Here is a 17619-nt window from a genome sequence, read left to right as displayed (position 1 = left end):
GACGGCTCGACCGCAAGGATGCTGGTCAGATGCTCGTGGAAGCCGCCGCACCGATATATCGATTCAAGGGTGTCGTCGTTGTACGGGTGTCAAGTGCGGCAGGAGAGAAGAGGGAGACACACTCGTCGCAGCAGTTCAATGGTAGTAGTACTTATTTCGGAACCCACTCTTTATTAATTGTTCTGGCACGTACGTTCTCGCCAGGGCGTGGCAATCACGCACGCGGAGCAGAAAATCGACCAACAATCGCAGCGATGATCCGTTTAGACACGCGACGGGTAGAGCATGACGCGGACCTGCTTGCCCATGGCGGCGGCGGGGAGGTTCTTGCGGAACTTGGCGCGGACGACGCCGTTCTGGCCGTGGGCGCGCATGACCTTGCCCCAGATGACGCGGAACTTGCTGTCGTTCTTCAAGGTCTTGGCCTTGTAGATGTACGCGATGCGCTTGCCGAGGTAGAAGTCGACATCCTTGCGGTCCTGGAGGCCCTGGATCTGGATGAGCGACGTGTGGGCGTGCTGGTTGGTGAAGCCACGCATGTAGCCCATGAAAACACCCTTCACATACAAGCGGGTCGGCTGAGCTTCCGAAGCGACCATTTTATTCTCTAAGAAATGAGCGCATGAGCGACGACCAACCAAGGAGCAAGGCGCGGAGGATCATACCTACTGCTGAATCAATTGAGTGAGTGATACTGAGATTGAGCCAACGGCAAAAACCAAGCGAGCCCACTTGACTGGTTCCAAACCAATCACTTCCCTGGCCATCCAAACCTCTGTAGCGCGATAAAACCTCTGACAACGCATACGCGCGTTGCATATTTTTATACCAACTTTCGTGTACTTTGTTGGGTAATTGCATACAAAGTCTCGAATAAAAGCAAGGATAATTGCACTTGTTTCATCATTGTATTAAAATCACATGCATTCCAGCAGGTCGCGACCCGTATCCGGACACAGATTAAAATACAGGCAAGACATACAAACAAGTCGTATATAGAATACATGCCGCGAATACAGCCGAGACCGGATACGTGAGCCGGATGGATTATCCGGAATCACGACCCCACGAGCTGCCAGATTTCGCCGAGTGCTCGACACGCCAAGCCCAGCCTCATGCGCGCGCGACCATGGACGATGAAGCCCAGGTAGACCTAGCATGATAGCATGTACATATGAAGAGGTCCATGGCATTACGCCACGTGACGCGACGCGACGGTGCAAGCACGGCCGTTCGCTCGATGCATGGCTCGAACACCATGCGCCGATGGCAGCCACGTCGCTTCATGATGGTTCAGCGGGTGCGCCGACGTTGAGTACATGTCGGACACTTCTAGCGCATCACCTACGTCTGTTGCTCCACAGAGAGGATGGTGGCTTTGCCTCGCAGGCCGAGATAGTCGGCGCAGGTCGAGGTGAACGAGCCAGAGCAACGCAGTACTACCTATATGAAGCAGCATGCGCTACGACGCATTGTGAACGCGAGCACGAGCACGAGAGCATGCGCCATAGCGCGAACTAGTAGAGGCCCATATATCCAGAAGGTCTATGCAGGAAAAGAGCGAGAGGGGCGACGGACGCCATGCCCGCATGCTGCGAGAAACGGTCGGCCTAGAAAGGCGGCGACGCAAGCGTCATGTTCGCCAAGGCCAACTTGGTGCGCAACATGTACGCCGCGTGCTTTTGCGAGAGCGTACGAACGCGTGTCGATGACCTGCACGTTGATGCTTGATGCGTGGGATAGGTGCTCTCGCTCCTTCTCTTCTTCATGGGCATTGGCATGGTGCAGTCGACTCACTATCGCTTGGCACTTGGCTCGCGCTTTACCAGCGTCGCAGGAGGTCCATGCTTGCCTCTTGAAGCGAGTCCGAATGCGTGATAGGGTTTATCTTTGTGGGCATTAGCTACGCGGCGATGGCTGTCTTTGCCTACTGCGGCGGGAAGCACCACAACAAGTTTATCCTGCTCCTGGTCCTCTATGCCGCCTTGGAATGCACGCCCTTTGACCTCACGTATATGCCTTCTAGCACCTCGGCGGGCTCGCGGCGTTCGTACGCCCCTTCTTCTTCTTCTTCTTGCGCAACACGACGCAGCTCGTAGATGGCGTTTCAGTCGCTCATCGCCTACTCGGGGCTGCAAACGTCGGTGCCAGATTACCCCTACGACGTCCAGGACAAGTGTTTGACCAATGTCTGTCTCGTTTCCTGCCTCCTATTGGCTGACGCTACGTTGGCACTAGTCGTACGTGCGCAACGCGACCAACGCGCAAGCCTGCGCGGCATACTTCCAGGTCGGACGATCTTGCGGCCATCGACGCAACGTCATTACCAAGTAGAGCGAGATGTACAACGACTTACGCGCGGCGTGGCGGTCCTACTACAGCGACAACCTCGTCGACCCCACGGTTGCAATGGTATTACCGCTCTCCGAAATGGATAGTTCAACACGGACACCGCGACGCTAATATAGAACATCCAAGACTTGCAGGACACGCATATCTGCTGCGGCTTTGGCCCGCCCAACCACTGCGTCGTACTTCGTCTCTTTTGTGCCGGCACGCGCCATACGAAGCCGCCGCGTAGAACGATACCGCGCCATTGACGTCATCCGAGAGCACCCCTCGCCAAGTCTGTGCCGCGATCGACGTACCTGCAATGTGTGTAAAGACGGATCGATACATGTATGTCTCTAGCCGGACAAGTACCCCACGACACGCCTGTGCTACGCCGGCGGCGCGTGTGACTTTGACCAACCGATCGGAAGCTGCGGCGTCAACGGGGCAGGCCTCTATTCCAAAGGGTACAGTGCGGTATCTTTTGCGCCCGTCACATGTGCACGCCTTGGTAGCTGTGCGAGCGCGCTGCACAGGTACCACGCCGCGACGGTGCTGCCCGCTACCTCGGGCTCATCGGCTCATCGTGTCCATCGATGCGTAGCTGCAGACAATCTGTATTGTCGTCCTCGCAATGCTCATTTTACCGGTGGGCATGCGTCGTTCTATCGCGAGTTGTGTTGATAACGACATACTGGCACTAGGCACTCGGCAGCTGCACGACGCTCTGCCTCTGCTTCAAGCGCAAGGACGAAGACGTGATGCCCGCCCACCTGCGGATTTCTGTCCGCCCGGCGACCATGACCAAGGTCTACTGCCGCGCGGACGTCGAAAAGGCCGAGCGGGACTGGTGATCATGCGTCATTTGTTGAAGTCGACCACAGTATTGTCATCATCAGCGACGCTGTCCACGTAAAAATTCTCGTGTGCGCGGGACGTGCGTGTGCAATTATTTTTCACCTTTATCACGTCTGCCGCACGTTCGAGTGGCCATCTGGTGCCGTCAGCGGCGACCACAAGCACGTGTGACTCACGTGTGGCACACGCCATTTACCACGTCTTTTTCACCTTCTAGCACACACGTGGTGGTACGGACGTGGACGCGTCGCCTTTATCGGGACGATATCACCACGACAGTTTCCACACAGATACGCTCTGTGTACGTGCGAGCGTGTCTTAGCCCGAATGCTGGTCGTGCAGGTATGGCAGGGCGCCGATGTTACTGCCATTTTCCCCGCTCGTGTTTCACACACGTGTTTCTCACGGTATGACTTCCCGAGGGTGGTAAATGCAAACTCCGGAAAAATTCCGGGATCCAAGCCCAAAGTCCCCGCGGCTAGTTCTGAAAAAGCCCGCCCATCTTGGAGTGGCCGCGTTCATGCATGGCGAGGAAGAAGGCCGGCAAAGGGAAGAAGCAGCAGCAGCAAGTAGACGCTCCTCCGCATGTCCATGAAGACGCGCCCGCAGCATGCGCCGAGCTCCAGGCCGAGGAGATGGAGGTGCTCCAGGCCATCTACGGCGACGAGTACGCGCCGGGAACGTCGATCAAGGGCTTCAAGGCCTTCTCGATCCGCATCGCGAAGAAGGGCGCCGAGTCCTTGACGCTCAGCAGCGGCGGCATCAAGGGCGAGGCCGGCGTGACCTTGGCCGTCGAGCTCCGCAAGGGCTACCCGCTCACGGAAGGACCGGACCTCTTTCTCGAGGACGCGGACGGCCTCACGGAGAAGGAGGTCGACGAGCTCGAGACATTATTGCGCAAGGCGAGCCGCGAGAAGGTCGGTGAAGGCGTCATGATCCACGACCTCGTCATTGCCGCCGAAGAGTACATCATTGAGCACGTCAAGGACCAGCGGTCGTTCTTTGAGCAGATGGTCAAGCGCCAGCAGCAGATCGCCAAGAAGGAAGCCGAAGAGCAGCGAATACAGCTCGAGGTCGAGCAGGCCAAAGCGATGAAGGAAGAACAGCAGCTCCAGAAGATCATCCAAGACGAATACCTCAAGATGCAAGCTGCGATCCGCGGCAAGCACCGCGCGCGCGACCGAAAAGAAGGGGACGACGATGCATCGTCCTCATCTGGCTCGGGGTCGTCCTGCGGCTTCTCGGACGAAGATGACGACTCACTCCCGTCCGACGACGACGGGGACTTTGACGACGCGGTGAGCGCGCGGCTTGCGCACTCGCGGTACTTCTCCGACTTTAAAGAAGACAAGGTCCTCGGCCGGGGCGGTGGCGGCGAAGTGCTTCGGGTGCAGAACCGCCTGGACCGGCAGTGGTACGCCGTCAAGCGCATCAAGCTGGACGCGAACGACCCGACGATGAAGAAGAAGATCTTGCGCGAAGTCAAAACCATCTCGCGGCTCCAGCACCGGTACATTGTTCGGTATGTCTACTGCGTGTCCTCTCGTATCAACGAGTATTGACGCGCTATCGGTCTAGGTACTTTCAGGCGTGGATCGAAGGCGACAACGACGCAGCGTCCGGCAACGTCTCACACGACGAAGACGACGACTGGTCTGACGATTACGAAGACTCGTCCTCGGATGACGACGACGACGAGGGCAGTGGTCTCCTTGACGATGATGACTTTATCGGCGGCAGCAACAACCGGTCGCGCACGTATTTAAAGTCGACGGCCACGTCGACCAAAGGCAAGTCGCTCAAGAAGCACATGTCGTTCTCGGAAGAAGAGATGAGCGATGCGCCATGGGACGACGACCCGACGACGCGGTACGCGGACCAGTGGGAGTGGACGGTCGACGAGCACCGTGAGACGAAGACGCCGCCGGTGCGGAAACCCACCAAGGAGAAGCTGTACATCCAAATGGAGTACTGCGGCGGGAAGGCGCTGCGCGAGGTCATTGACCACATGTCGCTCTACAAGGACGAGGACAAGGTCTGGACTCTCTTTCGTCAGATTCTCGAAGCCATTGTGTACATTCACAGCCAAGGCGTGATCCACCGCGACATCAAGGTAGATTCTCGCCTGCCGTAGCCTTCTCTCAGCGTGTTGTGTAGCCGCCAAACATCTTTTTAGATGCGGAAGGGACCGTCAAGCTCGGAGACTTTGGTCTTGCGACCAAGCCGCCGAAAGACGAGGTCGATGAAGATGGCCCGGACGCCGATGCGATGCAGCCGCCGTCGCTCGACGAAGACCATTTGCGCGAGATCCCCATGTACGACTCGTTGCACCAGCCCATCGATTCCGACGATGACGCCGACTCGGTCTCGTCCAAGGTGTCGCTCAACTACGAGAGCATCAACATTACGGCGGGTGTCGGCACGGCGTTCTACCGCGCGCCCGAGCAGGAGAAGGAAGGCCAGCGCTACAACCAAAAGGCCGACATGTTTTCGCTCGGGATTCTCTTTTTTGAAATGTGGTCGCCGCCGTTCACGACGCTCATGGAGCGCGCCGAGGCGCTGATTGAGCTGCGCGAACGCAACGTGCTCCCGAGTACGTTTGTTGCGCCATCGAACGTCAAGCAGATCATCCACTGGCTGTGCCAGAGCAACCCGACGGCGCGCCCGACGGCCGGCGAGCTCCTCACGAGCAACCTCTTGCCGCCCAAGATGGAAGTCGAGGAAAAGTACCTCAAGGAGGCGCTTCAGACGCTTGCCAACCCCGAAGGCACGTTCTTTGGCCAGCTCATGCAAGCGCTCTTCGTGCAAGACCCCGTCGACCACGTCGACTACACGTTTGATGTGCTGCAGCAACGGAAACCAAAGCCGTCGCTCGTGTACCTCGAGAGCCACTGCCGCGCTGACGTCAAGAAGACGCTCGAAACCATCTTTGAGCGCCACGGCGCTGTTGAATTTGTAAGTATCGTCTTTCCTGTTGGAATGCAAAATCGACAGTAAATGTAGGTGCCCCCGCTGCTCATGCCCAAGCGCCTCAGCAGCAACTTGCACGTGAACGCGTGCTGCTATCTCGACACGGCCGGCGTCTCGGTCGTACTCCCGTTCGACTTGACCGAGCCCCTGGCGCGGTACGTGGCGCGCAACGGCCTCTCGCAGCTCAAGCGCTACCACTGCGGCCGTGTGTACCGCAAGACCATCGGCGGCGGCCACCCGCGCGAGCTTCTCGAAGCCGACTTTGATTTGATCTGGGACGACCGCAGCTTTGCGCGCGTCATGGAAATCGAAGTGCTCCACGTTGTCCACGAGGTACTCGAGACGCTCGGCCTGAGTCCGTGGTTTCTCCGCATCAACGACGCACGGCTCGCACGGGGCATCCTTGACGCGTGCGAGGTGCCGCACGCGTGCCGACGCGACGTCTACAAGCTCTTGTCGCAAGAAGCGTCGCCGCGCCCGTCGCCCCGTGTGGTCAAGAAGCTCAAGGAGGCGTCCGTGCCCGCCGAAGCAGCGGCGTTCCTACAACCGTTCTTCCAGCTCCCAAAGGAGCCGCTCGCGGCGCTCGAGTCGATCGAGGTGCTTCTCGACGGCATGCGGTACCGTGTAATCCACGAGACGGCCAACTTGAGCAAGCGAGAGCAGAAGCGCGAGAACCAGCTCAAGAAGGCGATCAAGGAGGCAAAAGAAGGCGCGGGCTTTCTCCGGCAGCTGCTCCAAGGCATCGAGCTCGAGCTGCCAGCGATGAATGTGCACTTTGACCTGGGCTTGAGTCCGCGCCAAGAGCAGTTTTCGTCTGGTCTTGTGTTTCAAGCCGTCCACGAGCACAGCAACCACCCACCCGAGACCGTCGCGGAAGGCGGGCGCTACGATGCTATGGTGGCGCGCTATCGCCTTCCCGCCGCGCGCGTGCAAATGCCGGCGGTGACTGCGGTCGGCGTCCGCTTCTCGATCGACCGCATCGTCACAAGTGTGCTCAACCCGTCGGCAACCAACGGCGCGTGGCGCCATGCAACGCCCCTCATCCTTGTGTGTTCCGACAGCCCCAGCGACACGCTCCTCGCGCGCATGCAAATCGCAGCCATGCTCTGGAAAGCCGGCGTCTCGGCCGAGTTTTGGCATCCGGACCACAAGGACTTGGAGGAGCACTGCGCGGCCCTTGGCGCGCAGTGGATGGTGATCGTGCGCAAGCACTTGCTCAAGGAGAAGCGCGTCGTGCGTGTCCGGAACGTCAAGAACCCGGGCGATGGCGACGTGACGATGCCCGTCAGTTCGCTCGCGTACTTTTTCGCTGAAAAGATGGACGCGATGAGCAACGGGCTGCGCTACCGGAGCGGGAGCTTCTCGGTTGCGGCGTCGCACCAATTCGCGTCGAGCCACGACGAAGCCATTGGCGTCAAGGAAAAACCCATGTCGGTCAAGCTCGAGGTCAAGGTCGTCGATACGAAGGTGACCAAGGACAAGCAGCGGCAGCGACAGGACGTTATGAACGTCGAGCGGCATGTGACCAAGTGGCTGAGCTCGTTCTTGCTGCCGTCGCAGACCAACGAGCCGGCCAAAGTGCTCTCCGTGGACGTGCCGTTTGTCGTTTTGCGCGAGTTTGCGAGCCACTTTATGGACGACCGAGCGAGCGCGGTCGAGGACGTGGGTGGGAAGCACCCGAAATACCGCAAGGTCCTCCGCCAGCTAGCCGAAGAGATTTTGGACCTCGAGCTCATGGACTATTGGCGCGGAAAGCGAGAGAAGTACCTCCTCTTGCATTCGAGCTGCGACGACCGCTACGACATGATGTCGATCACCGAGTCGCGCTCCGGTCATGGCAACGGCAAGTCGCGACGGGCCCTCGGGACGCCTGGGCGGAGGCTCGATTAAAGAATACTTATACAATTGCGGTTAGTCTAGTTGCCACCTTCTACGACCGGGAGTCATCCAACGTACGAGTTCCGGTCCCCCATTGCCGCGCATTCGACTATGATTGACAACTTGTCCAAAGTTACGCGCTTCCGAATTGCGTAGCCGGCTACACCCGTCGTTTCTCGACCATGTGTTGTGGACAATATTGTCCTCCAACGCTGTTTTATGCCTCGATCCGTGACGACACCCTGTCCACGGGGCGGCCAACTCGTCTGTGACAAATGGTCTACACACCGGTTTGAAATGCAAAAGGGAGATCTATATTGAGTGTAAACAGCTCGAAGCGCGGCGCGTGGTTTAGCTCGTGCCGACGTACTGGAGCATGATGAGCGAGATGGCCATGATGAAGACGCCGCCCATGAACGAGAAGGTAAAGTTGGCGCCGCCAAACTTGAAGGCGCCGGGCAGGAGCTCCTTGACGGTAATGCAGACAAGCATGCCCGACACCATCGAGTACAGAATGCCCGAGAGAAGCGGCGTGACACCGCCCGAGACGGTCGCCCACCCGATGAGCGCACCGCACGGCTGCGCAATACCACTGAGGCCCGTCCAGAAGAACGCTTCCTTCTTGCTGTTGGTCGCATAGTAGACAGGCGCCGCAATCGCGACACCTTCCGGGAAGTTGTGCAAGATGATGCCGACCGCGAGCACAATGCCGGCCTTGAGGCCCTGGAGCGACGTCACGAAGAGCGCGAGGCCTTCGGGAAAGTTGTGGATCGCGATGGCAATACCCGTGAGCACACCGGCGCGGCGGTAGCCCTGCTTCTTCTCGCCTTCTTCGTCGACTTCAGCAATGATACTGTGGCTGTGGCCGTGGCCGTGCTTCTGGAAGTCAGCGTCAATCGGCGTCTGCGCATCTTCCGCCAAAACGTTGCGCGCTTCCGGGCCGGCGCCGCCGAGGTCCTTGGTATGGTAGTCAAACACCTTGTGGACGAGGTACTCGACGAGGACGATGACAAGGACACCGCCGTAGAAGCAGCCGACCGTCGCAAGCCACGCCTGGCCGGCACACGTCTTGTCACAGATCGGCGCGACCGCACCCGGCGGCGCAAGACCGTGCTCGATCGCCTCCAAGTCGACGTCACCGCCAACGGCAAACTCCGACTTGAACTTTTCGATCGACTCGAGGAAGAGATCGACGAGCGCGATAAAGAGCATGACGCCGGCCGAGAGCGCGAACGTCATGGCGAGCGCCTTGTCGCCGGCAAGGAAATTGAGGCGCGGGATCGAGAGCACGAGGACGGACAGTGTCGTCGCCATACCACCGAGGATACTCATGCCAATCGCGGTACCGATGACCATGGAGGTAATTTCGGGCTCGCCCGCGACCTTGCCGTCGTCGATCGCGTGGTCGTCGTCGACGTCCGTGAGCTGGAACCACGCCATCATGCTGTTGTCTTCGTGCTCCATGATGTGGCAATGCGCGAGGTACGGCTCCTTGGTGTCAAAGCCAAAGTCCGTCGGCTCGCGCGTACTGCCTTCCTTCAAGAACTCATCGGGCGTGCACGCGACGTAGCACACTTGGGTGATTGCGAGCTGGTCGGACGGGTCGGCGTTCGGGATAACCACGACGTCCTTGAGGCCGTTCTTGTCGATGTGGTCGTCGTCCGGGCCGCACTGCGCATTGACAAGATGCCAATGGAACGGGTGGACGTCGTCGGTCGGGTTCTTGAACTGCCACTTTTCGACCTTGCCGCGCGTGCAGAAGAGCTTGTTGTGGACCATCGAGACGTTGGCGACCTGCTGGTACTGCGTGATCATGAGCTGCGTCGGGCACTGCTCCATCGACTCCATCTCGCCGAGCGTGATCGTGCGGAGCTTGCCGTTCGTCGACTTGTAGAGCTCCTGGAGGTCCTTGTACTTGTTGAGGTGCGTCGGGATCGGCACCGCGACCGCGTCCTTCGTCGGCGCCGTCACGCGGATCTGCATGATCTTCGGGTCATAGTCGTACGACGAGTCGCAGTCCGAGTCAATGTCTTCAATGTCAAACGTCGTGCCGACGGCGACACCGGAGAAATCGCACACCATCTCGATACGCTCGAGCGAGAAGAGCTTGAACCCGTTGACCGCGATCGGCTTGGGCTCCTGGACGTAGCCGGTATCCGTCGCGATCTGCGTGCACTTGGACGCGAACGGAAGCGTAAAGTTGTAGTTGCGCGAGTTGGCGAGGTTCACGAGGCGGAAGCGGACTTGCTGCGCGGGCACCTCCAGGTACGGCTGGACGACGCCGTTGACCGTGTTGACAGCACCAAACGACTCGGGCATCCACACCGAGCCTGCGACGGGGCACGTCACGACGCTCGTATACATGAGCTTGCCGGCAGGATCAAAGAGGCGGTCCGAGATCATGAGCGGGACATCGACCACGATCTTATCAAAGCCAAACTTCTTCTCGACGTCGTCATCGCGGATGATGTACATGCCGGTGAGACCCGCCCACATGTTGAGGCGCGAGAGACCGATCGCGTGGTCGTGGTACAGCTTGGTCGAGCTCGACTGCGAGTTGTTGTATGTGGACGTGTACGTCTGGTTCTTGTAGATCGAGTAGTGCGGGAGACCGTCGTACTTGGGCGGCGTTTCGAGGCCGTGGATATGCGTCGAGACCGGAATGCCGCAGTTGGGGAAGCACGCCGACTCGGAGTGGAGGAGGGTGCTGTCAATGTACTTGGCGAGCAAATGCGTCGACATGCCGAGGCCGTTGCGCCACGTGACTTCAATCGGCACGCCGCGCTTGACGAGGATCGTCGGGCCCGGCGTCGTGATGTTGCCACCGACCTTGCCGTAACCGTACGCGGCGGAGGCCGGCACGCCAGCCTGCCACGTGTGCGTCGTTTCAGCGATTTGCATGTCGAGCGACCCGCCCTTGCGCATGTCGAGGACGTCCGGCACGACGAGCGGCGACGAGTACGGCTTGAAGTCAGCGTACATGGCTTCGTTGGACGTGGCGCGCGGCGGCGGGCCGGGCGTCGGCGCCGGCGCACCGAGGGCGAGGCCGACGACAGCAGCAGCGGTAGCAGTGAGCTTCAACATGCGTCGCAAGCGGCGAAATCAAAAGTGAGCTTCACGGCAACCAGGGCTCGAGCCAAATCGGAGCGTGTTACACAAGGTGCTATAGAGTCCTACAGTACTCGCTTCGCGAAAGTGCACTTGAAATGGACGGACGGACGAGCGCGCAGAAAGTGCAGCCTGCTTTGCAAAGCAACTTGGAGACGCTTTGACGTGGGCACGTGGCCAGGCGCCAATGAGCGCCAAGTAAGATCCGTTGGAGGTGGCCGCAGCGTTTGATTGGGCGGTTGCCTGCGTCCTTGGCTGCATTGCTCACGTGAAGGCAGTGGAAGGTCACATATTATGCTGTGCAACGACGCCAGAAGCTCCTCTTCCGCGTTTTGGCTCGTCGTGGAGCAGAACAGAGTGGGTTTGTATAATGAAGGTGCATGAGGTCCTACGGTTGTCGCAGTGTCCGTCATCCATGCGGCACTTGGTGCCAGTGGGTGATAGCAAGTTTGTATACGGGTGGCGACGAGGTGGGTCAAATCTGAAGCACGATTCATTGAAGCAGTAGCCGGCGTCGCGCAGTCCGAGGGCGTGCGACATGCTTGAAGCGCCGTCTTGGAGCTTCTCCAACCATTCGCAAGCACTGGAGAATGCAAATCGAACCCATAAAGAGCCCGGACAGTTCCAGCATCGAGTACCGCGGCGGCAGGCGCGGAAGTATCATGGACGGGGTGCCGAGAGGTACGGAAGGGGGCGTGAGAGAACGAAAGGCATGCGGTAGAGGTACTGAAGCAGCTTGCCCGTGACGGCAAGGCCATGGACATGGCAGCTGCGAGAGATTGAAGCTCGTGGCAGTGGGCTGCACATCCTCACCACCAAGCGTCAAGAGCACGCTGCTTGTACAGTGCCAGATTGCTTTACCAGCTTGCTCTACCCTACAAATACGTTGACGACTGCCCTTGGAGAGTGGCGCAAACCCTGCTACTAGATACCTATGCGTGCGAATTAGCGGCGACTCGCAGGTCCGTCCAGGACACACCGCCGAAACGCCTGCGGAGTGGCAGATAGATGTGGTAAATATGGAAAAACGCCACATTTACAGTGCTGGTGGAGCCGTAAAATATGGCACGCAATGGCTTTTAATTGTGGCAAATGTGGCATCGCGCCATCTTAACGAGCTGTAAAAATGGCAAAAATGGCATGCCGTTGGGCCGTAATTGTGGCAAAAATGGCAAATGCGCCATATTTAAGGCGGCCCGCCCAATCCATCGTTTTGTATTGCGTGTTTCCGGCCTCTCCCACAGACGATGTCGTCGAGCTTGGCCAAAGCCCGCGAGGCCGCCAAGGCCGCGCAGACGCAGCGCGTCGAGTCGGTGATCGCCAAACGCGCCCCGCCGGCGCCGGCCCTCTCGGCGAAGAAGCTCCAGATCCCGCCCAAGCGCAAGCAAATGGCGACGCCGGCCAAAGCGGCCGAGACGCCGTCCAAGATGCCAAAGCTTGCGACGCCTATGAAGCGCACCAAGGCGTGGGGCGCGTGTGCGCTGTGCAACGTGGTCGACGACAAGGTCGACGCTACCTGCGTTGTCTGCAACAACAAGCTCCACCTCGCGTGCGCCACAGCGATCGCGCGTGGCGTGAACCTCGAGTCCTTTTCCATCGGCGCCGCGTACTGCTCGTTTCCGTGCTACTACAGCAACAACTCGGGGCGCAAGCTTCCCAACGTCGTACGTCCATTCGATTCATGTTGAACAGGGCAGATGGACGTACATAGGCGTACGCAACGCCGGTGAAAGCGCCTGGCTCGTCGCTCGCGACGCCGTCGCGGCGCTTCTCGACGCCCATCGAGACCACGCCGTCGCGGTTTGACCTTACAACGCCCACGAAGGCGCTGCAGTCGCCGACCGAGAGCACGTCCGAGCCGTGGAAGCTCAAGTCGAAATCCAAGTACGTCGAAGGGGACGAGATCAAGACCGTGCTGTTTACCCACTCGGGCGTCAAGGCGCGGCGACCTCGCTCGGTCCTCGATGACGACAGCGAGGACGACGATGACGATAACTCGCTGCCACCGCTCAGCCGTCGCCTCGTCCCAAACACACCCGCCCGCCAGTCACTGCCAACGCCGACGCGGCCATTCCCGCCGACGCATCATCGTCCGGCCACGCCTCGCCGCCCCTCCGCTGCGACGCAAACACCACTGTCGTCTGTTGACACGCCGCGGACACCGGCAACTGCACCATCGAGACCGGCGGCCACGCCATCCAAGCCGCCATCGACACCATCGACGCCGTCGACCAACGAGCCCACTTCTTCGTCCAAGCGTCACCGCCCCACGTACCTCAAGGTCGAGTCGTTGCCGCGAGGGTACTCGTACCCGCAGTGGGTCATTTTGCTCGTCCTGGCCGCGATGGCCATCACGGCCAGCCTCCTCTTGACGATGGCGTACATGGACGCGATGCCCATGTGCGACTCGGAAAGTGCAGACGACATGTCGTCGCTGCCGTCACTGCACTGCCACCGGTGCCCCGAGTTTGGCCACTGCCACAGCGGCCAACTGCACTCGTGCCGCGAGCCGTACGTCCTCGTCGAACGGCGCTGCGTCGAGTCGGACCAGGTGCGCCAAGACGCCCACTTGATGGCCGAGCTCCTCGACAGCTTTCTCATTCGCCGCGCGTCGTCAGCGTTCTGCAACGGGTCGTGGGTCGAGCTCCTGCTCTTTGGCAACGACAACAGCGACAGCTCGCAGCAGATTGTTGTCAGTGCGACCGAGCAGCTCGGCTACCTCCGCACCCAAGCCAACTGGTCTCGATTCGTTGATAGAGGAGCTTGTGTTGATAGATATACAATAGGGAAAAGAGCAGCGACGTGGCGTTTGTCGCAGCGTACACAAAGGCGGCGGCGCAACTCGCGGCGCAGAGCAGCACGCGGTACTTTCAAGACGACGGGCAAGTCGCATTGACGGTCCTTGACGCCAGCGCCCTCTGCTGGACTGTGTTGGAGCTGCACGAGCACCTCTACGTACGACGCGCGTTTTCTCGACTTGATAGGTGTATCTCGACCTTCTAGATCTACGCATCGACCTTCTTTGGTGCGCTCGGCGCACTCTACCTCTACAGCCAGGTCCAGCAGAGCAAGTTCCGCAAGCTTCTGGTAGAACGCGTCGTGACGACCCGGCTCTGTACCGTTGCGTGATGTAGTTTACCAAGATGCTGCAAGCGGTGCACGGCGAACTCCGGCGCCTCGAGGAGAGCGACAATGTGCTCGATGGCGCCGTCGACGGCTTGCGCCGCGAGATTCTCGAGCGCTTCTTCCCCCACGCCACCGACTCGCGCGAAGCCACGCGTCTCTGGACGAGCATTGTGGCACACGTCCAGCGCGATGCTCGCGTGCGCGAGCGCCACGTCATGTGCGTTCTGAAACCAACAAAAATGATGGCTAATGACGATGTTGTATGAAACTAGGCACCGTGGCCAGCAAGTGCTCGTGTGGTACGACGACTTTGGCGACGTCGTTGAAAAGATGACAACTTGTGTTGGTGATTAGGGAGTGGATCGACGCCCGCCGGCAAACAGCAACGCGCGTCGAACCGCCTTTGGTCGCTGGCCAAGCCGTCAACTACAGTACGACCTCGTATTAAAGATAACGAGTCGGATGCCCACAGCTGCGCTTTGATTCTTACTATGCATTCGGTGGTCTTCTTGGGAGGGCGTTGCAGGAGTGTGCATCTCGCTACTTGCACTACATGGTGGGATGGACCACCGTAATCGGAGATCATTGGTAAAGCTGCGACGTCTACTTGCGTGACACGAATGAGGCCTTGAGAGGTCGAGCTACGGGCGACTCGTATCCTGTCGAGACGAAAGCCAGGAAATGAATGCAAAATAAATAGGCCATTAGTCGTTAAAGCGCCAAGGATGCTTCTGATCGGTCGTGGCTTCACGCTCAAACTCTTCCAGCGCCGCGTCGCAGCTCGCCTTGGTCTCGGGGAAGTCGGGAAACTCGTCCAGTGTGATCGCATCAATGATCGCGCGCAGGCTTGCGTAGCTGTACACCGGATGGGCGCGAGCGTTCCGCTGGTCGTTCACGGCAGCCAGTGACGGGTCGATGTCTGAGTTGCTCGTGCGGCGCATCTTGAGCTTCGAGGGCTTGCCACCCTGGCGTTTCTGCTTGCGAAAAGTGCGAAACTTGGCGACAAACTCCCCGAGCTCATCGAGCTCGCGCTCGCGCTTGAACTTGAAGTTGTCGGCTTTCAACGTCTTGTTCTGCGCTTCCCCGACGACGACAAGCGCCTTGTAGTTGGCGGCAAGCGTCTTGAATATATCGGCGCGGGCGTTGGCGACGTCAGTACGGGCGTTGGCAACGTCGGTGCGGGCGTTGGCGTCTTTGACAGCTTGCTGCAGCTTCGAAATCGTCACGGCAATCTCGTTGAGCTCGGTCTCCTTGGGAGCGTCGCCGTCGCTGTTCCCGCAGTCGAAGAAGATCTCGACCGTGTCCTTCGCCAACGGCCGCTGAAACGTGTCGCCGGTCGCGTCGCGGATGCAGTGGACGACGGGCACGTACCCGAGCTTGCGCTCGAGCATCGTCGGCACGTCGACGATCGACGCGTCGTCTTCGAGCTGGAAGCGTTGCGCAGTAGCGTATGCGATCATGAGCGTCTTGGGAGGCTTGGTCGAGAGGCAGCGCCCAAGGAGCGGGCGGAGGCGCGTCGTCCGCGCGAGGGTCGAGAGCATCGTGATCGGCTGCAACTTGGAAACTGCCGCTTGCCGTGGGATCGGCAGATTCCTCTCAAAACCGAATACCCTTCGTATTGCATCTTTATTTCGCTGTCAAAATAAAAAAAACTCTGTCGTTTCGCAGTTGTACACGCCATATTTAAATGGTTTCATGTCAAAACCTCTATCAAATAATATGTCACCAGATGGACATCAAGATCGCAAAGATTTTGCGCGCCAAAATAGTCCCACACTGTCTGACGTCCAACCCTAACCCCACTGCACCAGAACGCACAATATGCTAGATTACATAATGATTTTCTCAATATGCTAGATTAAAAATGATTTCTCGGATGGTGTCGTGCACCACTGTATTAGTAGTGCATGTACCGCTCCGTACGCAGCTCACTCCCAACGACCAAGCGCTGGAGCCAACTCCCACGCATTCAGGCGTAGCGCTACGTATGCGAAGTCTTTGTGTCATAATGAAGATAACGCGGAACACGTTCATAATAATGTACCGCAATTGATTCGATGGGTCTTGCTTGGCCTCGACTCGCTTTGGTCTCACACTATAGGCGTGGAGATCACAGGATCTTGGATAACTCGGTTGTGGTCGATGTAATCTCAAGGGTTTCCACGGCTTCAAGTGAAAGCTGACAAGCGTGCGAGGAGCAAATGGTACGCGTTCGATGGCGCGGCATAAAAAAGGCTGGAGTAACCTCCAGAAGAGGTTTTGGCGAGCCCTATCCACACCAAAGACAACTAGCGAGTACAATTACATGTGCCATTAGAGCATCTCCAACGCGCCACCGCTATAGCTATAGCTAAACGCGTTATAACCGACCTTTCTCATATTTTAGCGGTGTGCTAAACGATGTGCTCCAATGGGAGTTGAATCTATAGCTATCGCTATCGCTACGGATTGGCTGACAGCGCCCACCAGGCCGCTTAGAGCGGGAGTGAAAAACGCAGCGCACGGAAGAGAACGCTCGGCGCATGATCGAGAGAAGCGAAGGCCGCTCGGAGGAGCGTGGCTGAAAGAGTGAGGACTGGAAGAGCAGGCAGGAGAAGCGCGGGCGCCGGGAGGGGCAAAGAGTGCTGGCGCTGCCGATGGACGACGACATCCACCTACGTATACATGTATGCGCAGCGCTAGGCCTAGAGTGTTGGCAAGCAACATCCAAGCTACGCGCGACCGCGGCGGATTGAGGCTTAGATGTTGAGTATCGACGACCGACGAAGGGCTCACATGGGCCAGCGCCCGTGCAAGTCGCCTGTTCTCGTCCTCGGACCGCCTCTGCCCGTGCGCGCGCCCATGACCCATGCTTCGTCCTCGCGGGAAACTGCCACGGGACGTTTCGATTGGCTGTTACCTTTTCTGCCTCGTCTACGCTCTATAGCGGCAGCATAACTTCACCGCTATAGAGGCCTCCTATAGCGGCAGACCTCGATTTTTTAGCGATAGCCATAACTATAGCGGTGCGGTGGACCACATTTTCACCGCTATAACACCATGCGACATGCAATAACAAGCGTGACAGTTATAGATTAGCTATAGCGGCGCCGCGTTGGAGATGCTCTTAGTCGTTAAAGCGCCAAGGATGCTTCTGATCGGTCGTGGCTTCGCGCTCAAACTCGTCCAGCGCCGCGTAACAGCACGCCTTGGTCTCTGGAAAACCGGGAAACTCGTCCAGTGTGATCGCATCAATGATCGCGCGCAGACTTGCGTAATTATACATGGGATGGGCGACGCACCGTCCGCTCAAGGCGACCAGCGACGGGTCCACATCGTCCGTGTCGTCGTCCGTGTCGTCGTCCGTGC

General features: G+C 58.8%; 6 protein-coding genes across 6 annotated transcripts; 3 read left to right on the top strand and 3 right to left on the bottom strand.

Annotated features, from left to right (window-relative positions):
• Nucleotides 1–22: 22 nt before the first annotated feature.
• Nucleotides 23–747, bottom strand: SDRG_06297 (50S ribosomal protein L35Ae). Its single transcript, XM_008612068.1, has 2 exons — nucleotides 666–747; nucleotides 23–607 (listed from the first exon to the last, which is right to left on the bottom strand). The coding sequence occupies exon 2, from the start codon at nucleotides 597–599 to the stop codon at nucleotides 264–266; it is 336 nt and encodes a 111-aa protein (XP_008610290.1). The 5' UTR covers nucleotides 600–607; nucleotides 666–747; the 3' UTR covers nucleotides 23–263.
• Nucleotides 748–1557: 810 nt separating this feature from the next.
• Nucleotides 1558–3308, top strand: SDRG_06296 (hypothetical protein). The gene is made up of 13 exons (XM_008612067.1): nucleotides 1558–1692; nucleotides 1744–1840; nucleotides 1882–1970; nucleotides 2027–2050; nucleotides 2100–2189; nucleotides 2239–2289; nucleotides 2335–2412; nucleotides 2469–2531; nucleotides 2582–2644; nucleotides 2692–2798; nucleotides 2847–2883; nucleotides 2936–2980; nucleotides 3036–3308. Exons 1-13 carry the CDS (start codon nucleotides 1636–1638, stop codon nucleotides 3183–3185), a joined length of 951 nt encoding a protein of 316 aa, XP_008610289.1. The 5' UTR covers nucleotides 1558–1635; the 3' UTR covers nucleotides 3186–3308.
• A 357-nt stretch (nucleotides 3309–3665) lies between these two features.
• On the top strand, nucleotides 3666–8100 carry SDRG_06295 (PEK/GCN2 protein kinase). Its single transcript, XM_008612066.1, has 4 exons — nucleotides 3666–4711; nucleotides 4768–5302; nucleotides 5347–6144; nucleotides 6193–8100. Exons 1-4 carry the CDS (start codon nucleotides 3714–3716, stop codon nucleotides 8047–8049), a joined length of 4188 nt encoding a protein of 1395 aa, XP_008610288.1. The 5' UTR covers nucleotides 3666–3713; the 3' UTR covers nucleotides 8050–8100.
• Nucleotides 8101–8328: 228 nt separating this feature from the next.
• On the bottom strand, nucleotides 8329–11281 carry SDRG_06294 (hypothetical protein). Its single transcript, XM_008612065.1, has one exon. It carries the CDS (start codon nucleotides 11119–11121, stop codon nucleotides 8389–8391), a length of 2733 nt encoding a protein of 910 aa, XP_008610287.1. The 5' UTR covers nucleotides 11122–11281; the 3' UTR covers nucleotides 8329–8388.
• A 1062-nt stretch (nucleotides 11282–12343) lies between these two features.
• On the top strand, nucleotides 12344–14755 carry SDRG_06293 (hypothetical protein). Its single transcript, XM_008612064.1, has 7 exons — nucleotides 12344–12809; nucleotides 12857–13884; nucleotides 13932–14100; nucleotides 14149–14232; nucleotides 14280–14488; nucleotides 14544–14570; nucleotides 14626–14755. The coding sequence occupies exons 1-7, from the start codon at nucleotides 12393–12395 to the stop codon at nucleotides 14717–14719; spliced, it is 2028 nt and encodes a 675-aa protein (XP_008610286.1). The 5' UTR covers nucleotides 12344–12392; the 3' UTR covers nucleotides 14720–14755.
• A 208-nt stretch (nucleotides 14756–14963) lies between these two features.
• Nucleotides 14964–15822, bottom strand: SDRG_06292 (hypothetical protein). The gene has a single exon (XM_008612063.1). The coding sequence runs from the start codon at nucleotides 15810–15812 to the stop codon at nucleotides 14976–14978; it is 837 nt and encodes a 278-aa protein (XP_008610285.1). The 5' UTR covers nucleotides 15813–15822; the 3' UTR covers nucleotides 14964–14975.
• Between the last annotated feature and the right edge of the window lie 1797 nt (nucleotides 15823–17619).

The sequence above is a fragment of the Saprolegnia diclina genome (genome assembly GCF_000281045.1).
Source record: "Saprolegnia diclina VS20 unplaced genomic scaffold supercont1.17, whole genome shotgun sequence".
Lineage (NCBI taxonomy): Eukaryota > Oomycota > Saprolegniomycetes > Saprolegniales > Saprolegniaceae > Saprolegnia > Saprolegnia diclina.
Note: the sequence above shows the minus strand (reverse complement) of the source record. Positions and strands in the feature narration are given on the sequence as shown.